Source organism: Dermochelys coriacea, chromosome 11 (genome assembly GCF_009764565.3).
Source record: "Dermochelys coriacea isolate rDerCor1 chromosome 11, rDerCor1.pri.v4, whole genome shotgun sequence".
NCBI classification, from domain to species: Eukaryota; Metazoa; Chordata; order Testudines; family Dermochelyidae; genus Dermochelys; species Dermochelys coriacea.
In genome coordinates, this window is record NC_050078.2 from 40,982,428 (window position 1) to 40,995,418 (window position 12,991).

Genomic DNA, 12,991 nt, shown 5'->3' on the forward strand with positions numbered 1-12,991 from the left:
AAATCAGAGAGGAAGGAAGAAAAAAGTTTCCAGTAATTCAATATAAACATACCAATTTGGACACCCTTTACTAAGAAAGTGACATGATGTAAACAGACTAGTACACACACACACACACAAGTTGTAACCTTAAGTTATCCTTAAGGCAAGATCTACAGTATATAACCACTTTCAAGGTACAGCTTTTTATTATCTTGAAAAGTATAACTTAAAAAAATAATGCAGCTTAGGGTTGGGGTTTTGTTTTTGTGCTGTAGAGGAAATGTTGTAACTATTTCAAAAATATTTAAAGGAAAGTAGTATTAAGCCATAACTTGTTTCAATATCAGTTTAGCTTAATACCACTCAAACCTAAAAAGGCCTTTAGACATACAATATAAACAGTGTGAACTTTAAAGATCTTACTGAGTGTGACATAAAATGTGTATCACATACTTTGACATACCAACTGCCCCGCATAGCAACCGCCCTCCATGGTAACCACTCTCCAAGGAAACCGTCCTCCCTAGCATATCAGGGCATATCAAGAGTTAGGCCTTGTCTACACCACCACTTTACAGCTCTGAAACTTTCTCGCTCAGCGATGTGAAAAAACACCCCCCTGGGCGATGCAAGTTTCAATGCTGTAAAGTGGCAGTATAAACAGTGAACCAGCACTGGGAGCCACGCTCCCAGCGGTTGTAGCTATTCACCTTGTGGGGGTGGTTTTTTACAGTGCTAGGACAGCTCTCTCCCACCGCTGGTGCTGCAACTACACAGCCACGTCAAAGCGCTGCCGCCGCGGCACATTAACATTGGTAGTGAAGATATACCCTTAAAGAAAAACTGTCAATCAAATACATCAGTTTACCTGTAAAAATATGTTCCGTAGCTCATTGGGATCCGCTCTTTTGGTAGTTTGCACCTGTAAAGCCAAGAAAAGAAAGTTAATGCTTTACTAGCTAGGTAATTGACTTATAGTGTACAGAATCCTCATGCAATCTATGCTGATAAGGGTAATAAATGTCAGCTCTCTTATCTAACTGATAAACAGAATCCCAAACATTAAAATCTAAGTTTATATTGCTTAACTTTAAAAAAATTCAGGGAGTAGTGATAGCTGTCAAACTCAGTAACTGTTGGCTGAGAATAAGGGAGACAGTGAAACAGGATTAAATGTCAGACGCAACAGTATTTCCAGTGCCCCAAATGGTAGAAATTGCCCTAGGCAGAAGGAGTTGCAGTAAATCACCAACACTTGTGAAGTGTCTCCAATTGCATTTATAATTGTCTTAGTTAACTTGAATTAAAACATGACCATGCTCTAGTTTAGACAAACAGTTGGGAAGACCTTGGGACGCTTAAAAGTTCAACCACATGCACCAGCATCCAGGCTATACCTGTAGGCTAAAAACTCACTAAGCAAACACATTTTAACACCTTTGGCTTGACTATGTGCAACAGAACAACAAACACACACAACAAGAATCATCAATATTTTTCCAAGTGAGATATACTGTTCTGAAAACTCCCCCACCCCAACTGTGCTCCCCCAGCTGAGGACTGCTCTGCAAGCTCCTGCTGTAAAACTCCCATCTTCCCAAAGAGCTCCTCTATTCACCCTCAATACTCCCCCCAGAGGTGCTCTCACCCTCCCACTGCCCACCACAGGACCCTTCCCCCGGGCTGCTCCCTGCCCCCATCACAGGACCTTTCCACCCAGAGCTCCCTCCCATCCCCCAACCCCAGGACCCTTCCCCCCAAAGCTGCTTCCTTCCTTCCCTCTACACGCCCCTGCCCCCGGGGTAGGGGCTCTCTCCCCTTCTCCTCCCCCGGGGTGGGGGGCCTTCTCCTCCCCGCTCCCCCGACCCCTTGCTGCTCGGGGGCCGCTGCCGGGTACCAGGCCGACAGAGGGGCGGCAGCAGCAGCCGCCGGCTCCCCGCCTGCCCGCATAGCCCCGAACTGGCGGCGAAGGGGCCACCCGCAACACCCGGCTCCTTATGCAACAAGCGACGGAGGAGCAGAGTCACCTTGACCGCCATGCTGAGCGCGGGGAGGGGGAGGAGGAGCTGCCAGCCCGGCGCTACCACCAGCCAGCCGCGCCGCCGCAGCCCGGCCCTATGCTAATGAGCCGCCCCTGCCGGGGCCCTGCGCCAACGGGCTGGGACAGAACCGGGCTGCTGGACCCCGCCGGCGACTGGCCAGGCAGCGGGCGGCCGGAGTGAGGGCGCCTGAACCTTGTGGCCGCACTAAGCGGTCCCCACGGAAGGAGGGTGGCCGGAGTGAGGCGAGGGGCACCTCCCAGAGGAGGACACCGGTCTCGAGCGGGGCAGGGGTGCCAGCCCTGCGGCTGTGGCCGCCTAGCGCCTGCCACACAGGGCTGTGAGGAAGCTGACCTAGGTCAGATGCTGGTGGTCCCGGGGGGGGCGGGGCGGAAGGGAAGGGAAGGGAAGGGGGGGTGCCAGCCTTTCCTACAAAGGCCTTGGTATGGATCTTGCCCACTAATGCTCAACCTCAAAATCTTTCAGAGTAGCAGCCGTGTTAGTCTGTATTCGCAAAAAGAAAAGGAGGACTTGTGGCACCTTAGAGACTAACAAATTTATTAGAGCATAAGCTTTCGTGAGCTACAGCTCACTTCATCGGATGCATTTGGTGGAAAAAACAGAGGAGAGATTTATATACACACACACAGAGAACATGAAACAATGGGTTTATCATACACACTGTAAGGAGAGGTTTCAGAGTAGCAGCTGTGTTAGTCTGTATTCGCAAAAAGAAAAGGAGTACTTTCACGAAAGCTTATGCTCTAATAAATTTGTTAGTCTCTAAGGTGCCACAAGTACTCCTTTTCTTTTTACTGTAAGGAGAGTGATCACTTAAGATAAGCCATCACCAACAGCAGGGGGGGGAAGGAGGAAAACCTTTCATGGTGACAAGCAGGTAGGCTAATTCCAGCAGTTAACAAGAATATCAGAGGAACAGTGGGGGGTGGGGTGGGAGGGAGAAATACCATGGGGAAATAGTTTTACTTTGTGTAATGACTCATCCATTCGCAGTCTCTATTCAAGCCTAAGTTAATTGTATCCAGTTTGCAAATTAATTCCAATTCAGCAGTCTCTCGTTGGAGTCTGTTTTTGAAGCTTTTTTGTTGAAGTATAGCCACTCTTAGGTCTGTGATCGAGTGACCAGAGAGATTGAAGTGTTCTCCAACTGGTTTTTGAATGTTATAATTCTTGACGTCTGATTTGTGTCCATTCATTCTTTTACGTAGAGACTGTCCAGTTTGGCCAATGTACATGGCAGAGGGGCATTGCTGGCACATGATGGCATATATCACATTGGTAGATGCGCAGGTGAACGAGCCTCTGATAGTGTGGCTGATGTGATTAGGCCCTGTGATGGTATCCCCTGAATAGATATGTGGACAGAGGAACAGTGGGGGGTGGGATGGGGGGGAGAAATACCATGGGGAAATAATGACAGGTTTCAGAGTAGCAGCCGTGTTAGTCTGTATTCGCAAAAAGAAAAGGAGTACTTGTGGCACCTTAGAGACTAACAAATTTATTAGAGCATAATGCATCCGATGAAGTGAGCTGTAGCTCACGAAAGCTTATACTCTAATAAATTTGTTAGTCTCTAAGGTGCCACAAGTACTCCTTTTCTTTTTGTAGGGGGTCTGACTCTGTACTGCCTTACACCTTATACAGTCTTTTACACCTAAGCAAGATGCAGTGCAGAGGAAGCAAGGTCTACTAGGTAGAAAAGACTGACTAGGAGTCATATTCCTGGCTCTATCAGTGATTTAGCAAGTCACTAACCCCTATATATTTCGTCTGTAAAATGGATATAACATTGCCCTCTCACAGGAGTGTTGCATAAATTATTTAATAGTGTTTGTAAAGTGCTTGAAGATCCTTATTAAAGGCACTATATAAATCACAGTATAAGTAGACCTAGTAAAAAAAACTTGAACTTTTGACAAAAACTGCCCATCCCCCAAAAAATCTTTTTGCCATCTTTTTATCAACAATAATTATTGTTATTATGTTGCATGTATAGTTCCAGCAATTATAATTAGTACTTATATTTAATAGCATTTCATATCGGTAAAATGCTGCACAAATTCATTACTGGCGTAACCAGATGCAGCAATTCCATTAAAGGCCAATGTAACTACACCTGTTTACGTCAAGTGGTATATTTGGCCCCTAAACTAATAAATCCTAGCAACATGATCCATGCAAGGCAGATAAATATTATTATCCCCATTTTATGGATGGGGAAATGGAGACACAAAGTAATCAGTGGAGCTGTGATTGGAATTCAGAAGCTTCTGGTTAGAAGCTGTCCTGTGCTTTAAATACTAGGCAATGCTGCCTGCCTCTCTTTAAATTTGAAAGAAATATGCAGGCTACTCATTCTCAAGGAAGGAGACAATGGCACTATGTTTGGACAACTTGTTCACAATCTGCCTTTGGGAACCAAATGTTTGAGAATAATGCACTTTTTATTTTGCCTTATAAAAATTTCAAAGCGACCAACAAGATCTCTTTGCAAAGCATATATGACTGCTGCTGTTTTAACCCCAGATAAGATACACACAAATATTTCCAACTACAGTAGATAGGAGTTTAGGGTTTATAAACAGTGTGATACAGCCATAGGTCCTCTGCTGTAATATAAGGGTAATTGGAAAAGTAGATTTATGAATGGTAGAGTGGAACTTTGTCAGGCTACAGCTCAATGAAAAATTCCCACAGCCCACTTGTAGTTCATTACCATTTAATCTACTTACTGGCTGGCAGCAGAGATAATCTTGCAAAAGTCAACCAATATATATGCTATTTGAAAAGGAATATCATCCTAGATCTATAGAAGGAGACTAAAGTCCTGTCTACTCTAGAGACATTTTTTAAAACTTCCCCCACTAATGTTAGCAATGGTGGGAGATCTATGAATAGGTCACAAGGGTTTTTAACAAGGTTTCTGGTAACCTTAATCAGAACAGGCATAGTATTTAAAACAGTAGCTTCAGCAAGTGGCCCCCTACACTAGGGCTCCCACTTCTGCTAATAGCAGAGGGGTTGAACAGTTTTGTATAATTTACCTAATGTCGATTAGCTACTGCACATAGGTCATGCAGTTTAGTGTGTGTACAGAAAGGAACTGGAAGTAGAATATTGATTGACGTATTTTTTTAGGTTGGTCTATTAAGTCCAAAGTTGAGATTGGAAGTGTTATATTTTTAAACAGTCACCTTCACCAAGGATTCATTTTGGAGTTATATGAGTCCCACCTTTGATAACTAGTCCACAAACACTGCTGTCTGATATCCACCATTCCACTTGAAGTTGATACATTCACCTCCCTGTGTGGACTTGGGACCACACTATAGCAACCTCATGACGTGAGTTGCAAAACCCCCTATTCCAGACACAGACAATGTAAGCTTCTTTACCCAATCAACTGCACAAATTTTCTACTGGTGTAGGTGGGTACAAGGCCTTTGAAGTCCAATAGGACTTCTTAAGAATGTGTTCATTAGCACACAGATCACAAAATACCTCATTTACCAAACCAAGCTCTTCATTTACTATGAGTATGGAAAAAAGGGGAGTTCACATGGATTTGGGATGTACAGTATTATGGAGTTGTGGTAGTCTCTCTATATTTAATATGGAAATTAGCAGCCTATGGTAAGCCAAAATTTCAACTTCCCTGCCCTTTCAGTTTATCAAAAAGAAATTAATAATCCCTCTGAAATTTCATATACCTTATGTCACGGCAGGATAGAGCTTTTCTGGGAATACTGAAAAAATTCAGGGGAATATTCTTAAAGATATGCTGTTTCAAAAAAAAAATCCTGTTCTTCATTTTATCAACATTTTCCTAATTTTTTTTGTGAGGTTCATATTTTTAAAATGACTTGGCTTACAAACTTCAAATTTGTTTTATTTTCCTAAGGAAAAATGCCTGTTCAACTATCGGGGAAAGGCATTTTTTTCCTCATCTACATCTGCTGTCACAGGTCTTTAAGAAGCTTGTAACAGTATGATTTTGTGGGCCTGATTCTGCTCTCACTTAAACCACTTTAAATCAGAAGTAGCTCTACAGATGTCAGTGGAGCTTCCCTGGTGTAAAAGCAGTATGAGAGGAGAATCAGGCCTTCTATCTTTAGTTAGTAGTCAAGATATATTTCAAGATATTGGAAGCCTGGGTGAGGCTGAATATATTAAGAGTTGCAAGGCCTACTGAAGATCGGCTGGCCACATGATTCTTTTGGGAATAAATGATTAACTGTTAAATTTAAAAGAAATTCAAATGCCCAGGTATGGAAATCCCTAGGTATGGCACCCAAACAACCTAAACTACACCCTGTAGGGATGCCATGCAATAGCCATATAATTATTATTAATGCATAATAGTTTTTGTAATATCAGATTAGATTAGATTAAAATAATGTAGGCACATTTCATTTTCCCCCTCACATCAGTTGTGCTAATATACCTTGTGTCAGATTTGGAGCTGCTCTGTAATAATTTATAAACACTGTATGTTGACCTAGTTATTGGAATGTTTACTGTATTAATATTTTAGGATCACTCAAGAGGGCTATCTAGGTGAACAAGTCAAAAAGGGAAAGTAATGGCTCAAGATAGATAGTCACTTCTCAGTAAACACTTGAGAGTTGTAAGGGACAGGACCAGAAGAGGTTACTCACTTTGTGCAGTAACTGAGGTTCTTCAAGATGTGTCCCTGTGGGTGCTCCACTCTGGGTGTCTTCGGATCCCTGCTCCGCAAATCAGAGATTTTTGGTAGCAGTGTCTGTTTGGCTCGCACATGTGCTCTCCTCATCTCACGCTGTGCTCTGTTGCTATATCCGGCTGTGCAGGCTAACTGCCCTTAATTCCTTCTCTACCTCAGAGCTCATATATAAGAACTCCGAAGCAGAGGGGAGGAATGCGGGTAGTGGAGCACCCATAGGGACACACTATGACACCTAGGAACCTCAATATTTACCAATATAATGTAATTAGGATATGTTTTGTACAAAATATACCTTGTGAGGTATTACTCTAAAAGTCTTGATCTGCTAGACAGTAATATCTCATTGGATTGTATGTGCTATCGTCGTATGTGAAATTATGAAGTTTGGCTATGTATGTGTTACTGAACCATGTTTTGAGGTTGAAAACACCCACAAGGAGCCTTTCAGGTACAACAGTAAAAAGGCCAAACAATGGTAATGGTTTATTGAGGAAATGTACACAAGCACAAGGTTACCCCAGGGACTGTGTACAATAGACACCTCTCAGAGATAGCACTACACAATGGGAACTGTTTGACCCATGTCACAGCAAAAGCTTTTGAGCAAGTGGGAAGAAGATATAAAAGGGGGGAAATGACATCATGATGGTACCTCTCTCTCCCTACAACAATCCTCCTGGAAACACCTAAGGGGCAAAGACTGAACTGTGGGAAGTGATAGTCCCAGGCAAGAGGGATTTTTAGTCTGTGTATGAAAACCTGGGAAAACCAAGGCAGTTTGTGTCTTAAGACAGACAGCCTGTTTATCACTCAGGGTGAGAAATTGCTAATTCTTATCTCACCTATCTAGCGTGTTAAGCTCAGTTTGTGGGTTTTTTATTTTCTAAGGTAATTTGCTTTGATCTGTTTGCTATCCCTTATAATCATGTAAAATCTGTCTTTTGTAGTTAATAAACTTGCTTTTGTTTTGTCTAAAACCAGTGTGTGGAAATTATAACTTGGAGCAGAAAGCTGTTGCATCTCTCTCTCCACATAGAGGGAAGGGGGCGAATTTTATGACCTTACTGTACAGTTTCCTGTGCAGCACAAGACAGTATAATTTTGGGTTTGCACTCCAGAGGGGGATGTATGCCTTAGCATCTGAGAGGTGCCTTAGCTGAGCCATCTGATGCAGAGCTGATCTCAGCATCTGTGTGTGAAGCTGCAGTTTGGTATCTGTGTGTATGTTAGTAAAAGAGCAAACTTAGAGAGCATGGCAATTTATCACAGCACCACAGTGTGAAAGGGAATCCAGGCTGCAGGGTCAGGCAGGCTCAGTGGTACCCCAGTTCCAAGTGGCATCCTGGGGGAAACCCGTTGTGATGTTGCACCCCATAATACTTTATAGAAATATGCTTATGAATGTAAATATGACATAACTGGAATATGTTTTATACTAGATATGCCATGTAACATCTCTGTGCAAAGGTTATGTTCTTCTGCATGTATTCATCCTGTGTGTATGAATGTATCATTCTTGTATCTAAAACTAGAAATATGAAATATAACTCTGAGGTCCTATTGTAATTATGCAAAGTGTGGGCCATTAATGGTGGTTTGGAATCTTGATGGCTCCCATTAACCAGGACAATTGACTGTAGATGGCTCTGTTTACCTGCAAGCCTTCCTGTGAGTCAGGCCAGGAAGAATGAAGGCTTGGGATCTCACAGGACATGTGACTATGTCACCTGGTACTGGAATCCATCATAAACCTGGCATTTAGAAGGAGGGGTGGGAACCCAGAAAGGGACAAAGGATTCCCACCTTCTGCAAAAGATATATAAGGGGGTGGAACAGAACAAAGGGGACTGCAGTCATGAGAAATCCCCTAGTTACCACCTGATCTGGAACAAGGACTGTACCAGGGGAAAGGATTGGGCCCAGACTAGAAGAAGGCTAGTCTGTCAAAGAAGCTTATTGGAACATCTCTGAGGGTGAGATTTACCTGCATTGTTTCCTACTGTATTAGGCTTAGACTTGCGTGTTTTATTTTATTTTGTTCGGTAATTTACTTTGTTCTGTCTGTTATTACTTGAAACCACTTAAATCCTACTTTTGTATTTAATAAAATCACGTTTTACTTATTAATGAACCCAGAGTAAGTACTAATACCTGGGGGGAGGGACAAACAGCTGTGCATATCTCCCTATCAGTGTTATAGAGGGCGAAAAATTTATGAATTTACACTGTATAAGCTTTATACAGGATAAAATGGATTTATTTGGGGTTTGGACCCCATTGGGAGCTGGGTATTTGAGTGCTGGAGACAGAAGCACTTCTTAAGCTGTTTTCGGTTAAGCCTGCAGCTTGCGGGGGATATGGTTCAGACTTGGATCTGTGCTTGCAGCAGGCAAGTGTGTCTGGCTCAGACAAGGCAAGGTACTGAAGTCCCAAGCTGGCAGGGAAAATGGGCTCAGAGGTCCCAGCACATCAGGTGGCAGTCCCAAGGGGGTTTCTGTGATCCAACCCATCACACACACATCTTCAAGAACCTCAGTTACTGCATAAGGTGAGTAAACTTTTCTTCTTCTTCCTCTTCTTCGAATAGTGTCCCTATGGGTGTTTTATTCTAGGTACTCTGGGGCAGTGTCCCTGATGGAGGGGTGGGGCTTTGGAGCTGAGTCCAATATTGATGATAATATAGTGAAACCAAATATCACATCAGATGCTGAATCATGAGTGATTGCATAATGTTAGCAAATGTATGAGCAAGTCACTGCTCTGCATATTTCTGTGATTGGAACATTATTGAGGAAGGCTATGGAAGTGGACAGAGATTTTGTGGAATGAATTTGGTCTCCCAAAGGGGGTTGTACATCATGCATGCAATAGCAGTAGTTAATGCATTCCAATATCCATCTAGAGAGTCTCTGCTTAGCTATTTGGGATCCCTTAGATCTGTCTGCAAGGGAGAGATTTTCTGAAAGGCTCAGTCCTTTCCAAATAGAAGGCTAATGCTCTCCTGACATCAAGTGAGTGCAGAGTTGCCTCCCTTTTATCCCATGTTTGGGAAAGAATGCTGGAAGGGCGAATATATTGATTTATGTGGAAGACTGAAGGTATTTGTGGTAGGAATTTGGGATGCAGCCTCAAAGATCTTGTCCTTGAAGAAAATCATAAAGTGGGGGGAATATGCCATTAGGGCCCCTATCTCTCCCACTCTCTGAACAGATGTGATGACCACTAGGAATGCAGTTTTCATAGAGAGGTGTAGAAGCAAGCAAGTGGCCATTGTCTTACAGTTCTTGGCTGTGGCGAATAGGTCTATCTGTACTCTTTCTGATCCAATGGGAGATGTTCAATAAAGGAATTTAAATTGTAATCATTCATGTGGTTATATTTTGCCATGAGGGCTTGATAGTTAGCAACCCTAAATTATAAGGTTGGCAAAGAATATGATTTATATCCAAATAAATCCAGACATTTCCAGTCCTTGTCATATGGTGTCATTTTAGCATGGTGCTGTCTGTTATGTTCGTTAACAGGTTTGACAATCAGTGAATTTGGGGATGGGTGAGAAAACAAAAAGTCCATGTGTTTAAAGGGCACATAATATTTCTTGTCTGCCCTTTTGGCTGGTGTTTGGCTGGTGTCTGCTATATAGTTTTCACTGGATCAAGCAGTGCCTCATTTATGGGGAGTGTAATTATGGCTGATGGCAACGTCTGCAGGATGTCAAGTAGTTTCTGCTGCGACTCTTTGACTTCTTCAAGTGGGATTTGAAGGGAATCCACTACCCTCTTAAAGAGGTCTTGAAACTGCTTGAAGTCATCTGCTTTTGTTGGTAGAAGAGGGAGGCATGGCTGCCTTGTCAGGAGATGATGAGGAAATGTTGGTCACCAGAGTGGCTTCCTTGTCTAGTCTCTCCTCTTGAGGATCAGGAGGTCTGGCTATTGAGAATGAGGTAGATCATCTTTCTCTATCTCTCTGGGTGATGCTAGAGGTTCTTGAAAATTGTTGTCTATATGTCACCCATGGGTCCAATGTGGCCACTGAGGTTGTGGAAATGGCATGGGCAGGGGCACCCAAAGGTGTCCATACCAACTGTCTCTTCTACTCTGGCAGTAGATTGAAGGAACACGAGTTTTCCCCTGGCTAGCTCCCTGATGTTGCAATGGAGAGCTCTGGATTGACAATGACTATAAGTCATCCCCATCATTGTCGTCAGACCAGGGTGAAGCAGTCATGGGTGGTGGAATAGACTGTCCTGGTACCACATGTAAATCCAGAGACATGGGTGTAATCCATATCTCAGTTATGTCGGTGTCTGGTAATGGTGATTCAGTTATCTCCGAGACCATCAAGTCTTTGGGGAACTGAAATTCCTACAGTACTGGAATAGCCATCAGTACCATTGAGGTCATAAGAGTAGGTGCCACTGAAATGGAGATAGCAATCTGTAGTGGAGGCCCTCTGCACTCCGAGGAATGGCCAACAGGCATCATCGTAGTCTTTTACGGTGCTGGTGTACTCGGTATGATTGTCTATAAGCCTCTATTGGTGCTGTTTTTAGAGGACCTGGGTCTTTCTCTGATGCTCCTTTCCCCTGATGGGACTATTCTGCCTGAGCCTGCCCTCATAGGGCTTACTGGTGGTATCGGTACCGGAGGATCCTGCAGCTTCATAAGTACCTAATTGTGTGTCAGTCGGTACTGAAGTTATCGACCATGCCTAAGATCTCTTTCTCTTGGCCGATTCCCTGCTCAGGGAACTTGTGGCCCACTTCTTTTGAAACTTTCTGAGAGAAGTCTAAGGATTTCCTCTTTGAAGCCATCGGAGAGTGTTGATTGGACGATGTTGGCGACTGCTGTCAAAAGGGGGGTCCCGGGCTCTGTGGTCAGAGGCTGATCAGACTGAATTTCTATCATGAGTAGTCTTAATTTCAGCTCATGACTCTTTCTATTCTTGCCTTTAGTTTGAGACAAAACATGTACTTCTGAGGCACGTGTCTGTCTCTGAGGCAGCGAATGCAACAGGAATTGCCGTTGCTGACAGGAATGGCTTCCCAACAGAAGAGGCAATGTTTAAACTTGGGGAGAGCTGCTCAGACCCTTTTTAGGGCTCACTTTCTGAATGGAAGAACTAGGGAAATATAATTTATACTATTCTACAAGCAAAATAATAATATATATGAATGAAATTAAAAAAGAAGAAATTATTAACACTAACATTAACTAACGGAAGTTGTATTACTACTAAGGAAAAAAATTATTAAGACGCAAACACTAAGAAGAATCTCTATCAATGGGCTTTGCTAAGGCTCAGTCTCAGGCCAAGGGTAGTTGAGAAGAAACTGAGGACGGTTTGCCCGTACAACACTATTTAGCAACAGAGCAGTGTGAGATGGGGAGTGCGCATACGCAGGCCAAATGGATACTACTACCAAAAATCTCCAATCTGAAGCACCGGGACATGCACCTATAGGGTCACTATTTGAAGAACCATTAGCTTGGGTTTTGCCTCCTTTCCAGCCAACCTACAAAACTGGTTTTAGCCAGGATAGGTCCACGAACACAGAAGAACTCTTGCAGTATGAGACAGGACTGTCTCTGAGGAGAGGGAAATTTGTTCAGAGGAACCTGTCTGAGACACACAACACCCTGCTGAGGGTGCCTGAAGAAGTTAGGCCTGACTACGTTACCATCAGAGGGTGATAAGATTTTAGTTAAGAATAGAGGCATGTATACTTTTTTTATATTAAAATCCTTTTTCTTCCCCTAAAAGCTCTATTCCTTTTGCTAAAATAAACAATACTTTGATTTTAAGAAGACTTGTCTGACCAATGTGTACCACTGGTCACACACTCCTGAAACAAAGACTACAGGTGTCCGAACTCAGTCAGACCTCAGGGTAAGAACTGGTGGAAACACATATAAGAGATGTCTGTTCCATGTGAGGAGTTGATGCACAGGACACTGTGTAGCCCAAGATCTAGTGTAGGAGTGGGAAAACTATACAAATCCACCCCAGGATAGGTAAAGGCATGAGACCTAACATCTGAGGGGGTACATTCAAAGACCAGGAAGGGGGCAGAGGTGTAACTAACACTGTGACCATGGGATATCTGTTAAGTAATTTTTTTCTCCTGAATATGCAGGTTTTGAATATAGAAATATTAAATAAAAGAAAAACTGTGCCTTAACTTTTTAAAAAAATATTTCTTTAAATAGAGGTAGTGTATGTCACGAATGTCTCAACAGTGACA

The 12,991-nt window shown here is 43.0% G+C and overlaps 1 protein-coding gene across 5 annotated transcripts in view; it reads right to left on the reverse strand.

Annotated features, from left to right (window-relative positions):
• The window catches only part of SLC25A12 (solute carrier family 25 member 12), a 66,592-nt gene extending 64,348 nt beyond the window's left edge, over positions 1–2,244 (reverse strand). For 2 of the 5 annotated variants that reach the window (XM_043505279.1, XM_043505277.1), the window contains exons 1-2: positions 2,010–2,243; positions 851–904 (exon numbers count right to left, since the gene is read on the reverse strand). In XM_043505279.1, coding sequence (XP_043361214.1) covers positions 851–876 — 26 coding nt within the window. In that variant the 5' untranslated portion in view covers positions 877–904; positions 2,010–2,243. Of the gene's footprint in view, positions 1–850; positions 905–2,009 lie in introns of all 5 variants that reach the window. The other 3 variants (XM_043505280.1, XM_038421621.2, XM_043505278.1) reach the window with 3 other exon arrangements.
• Positions 2,245–12,991: the final 10,747 nt, after the last annotated feature.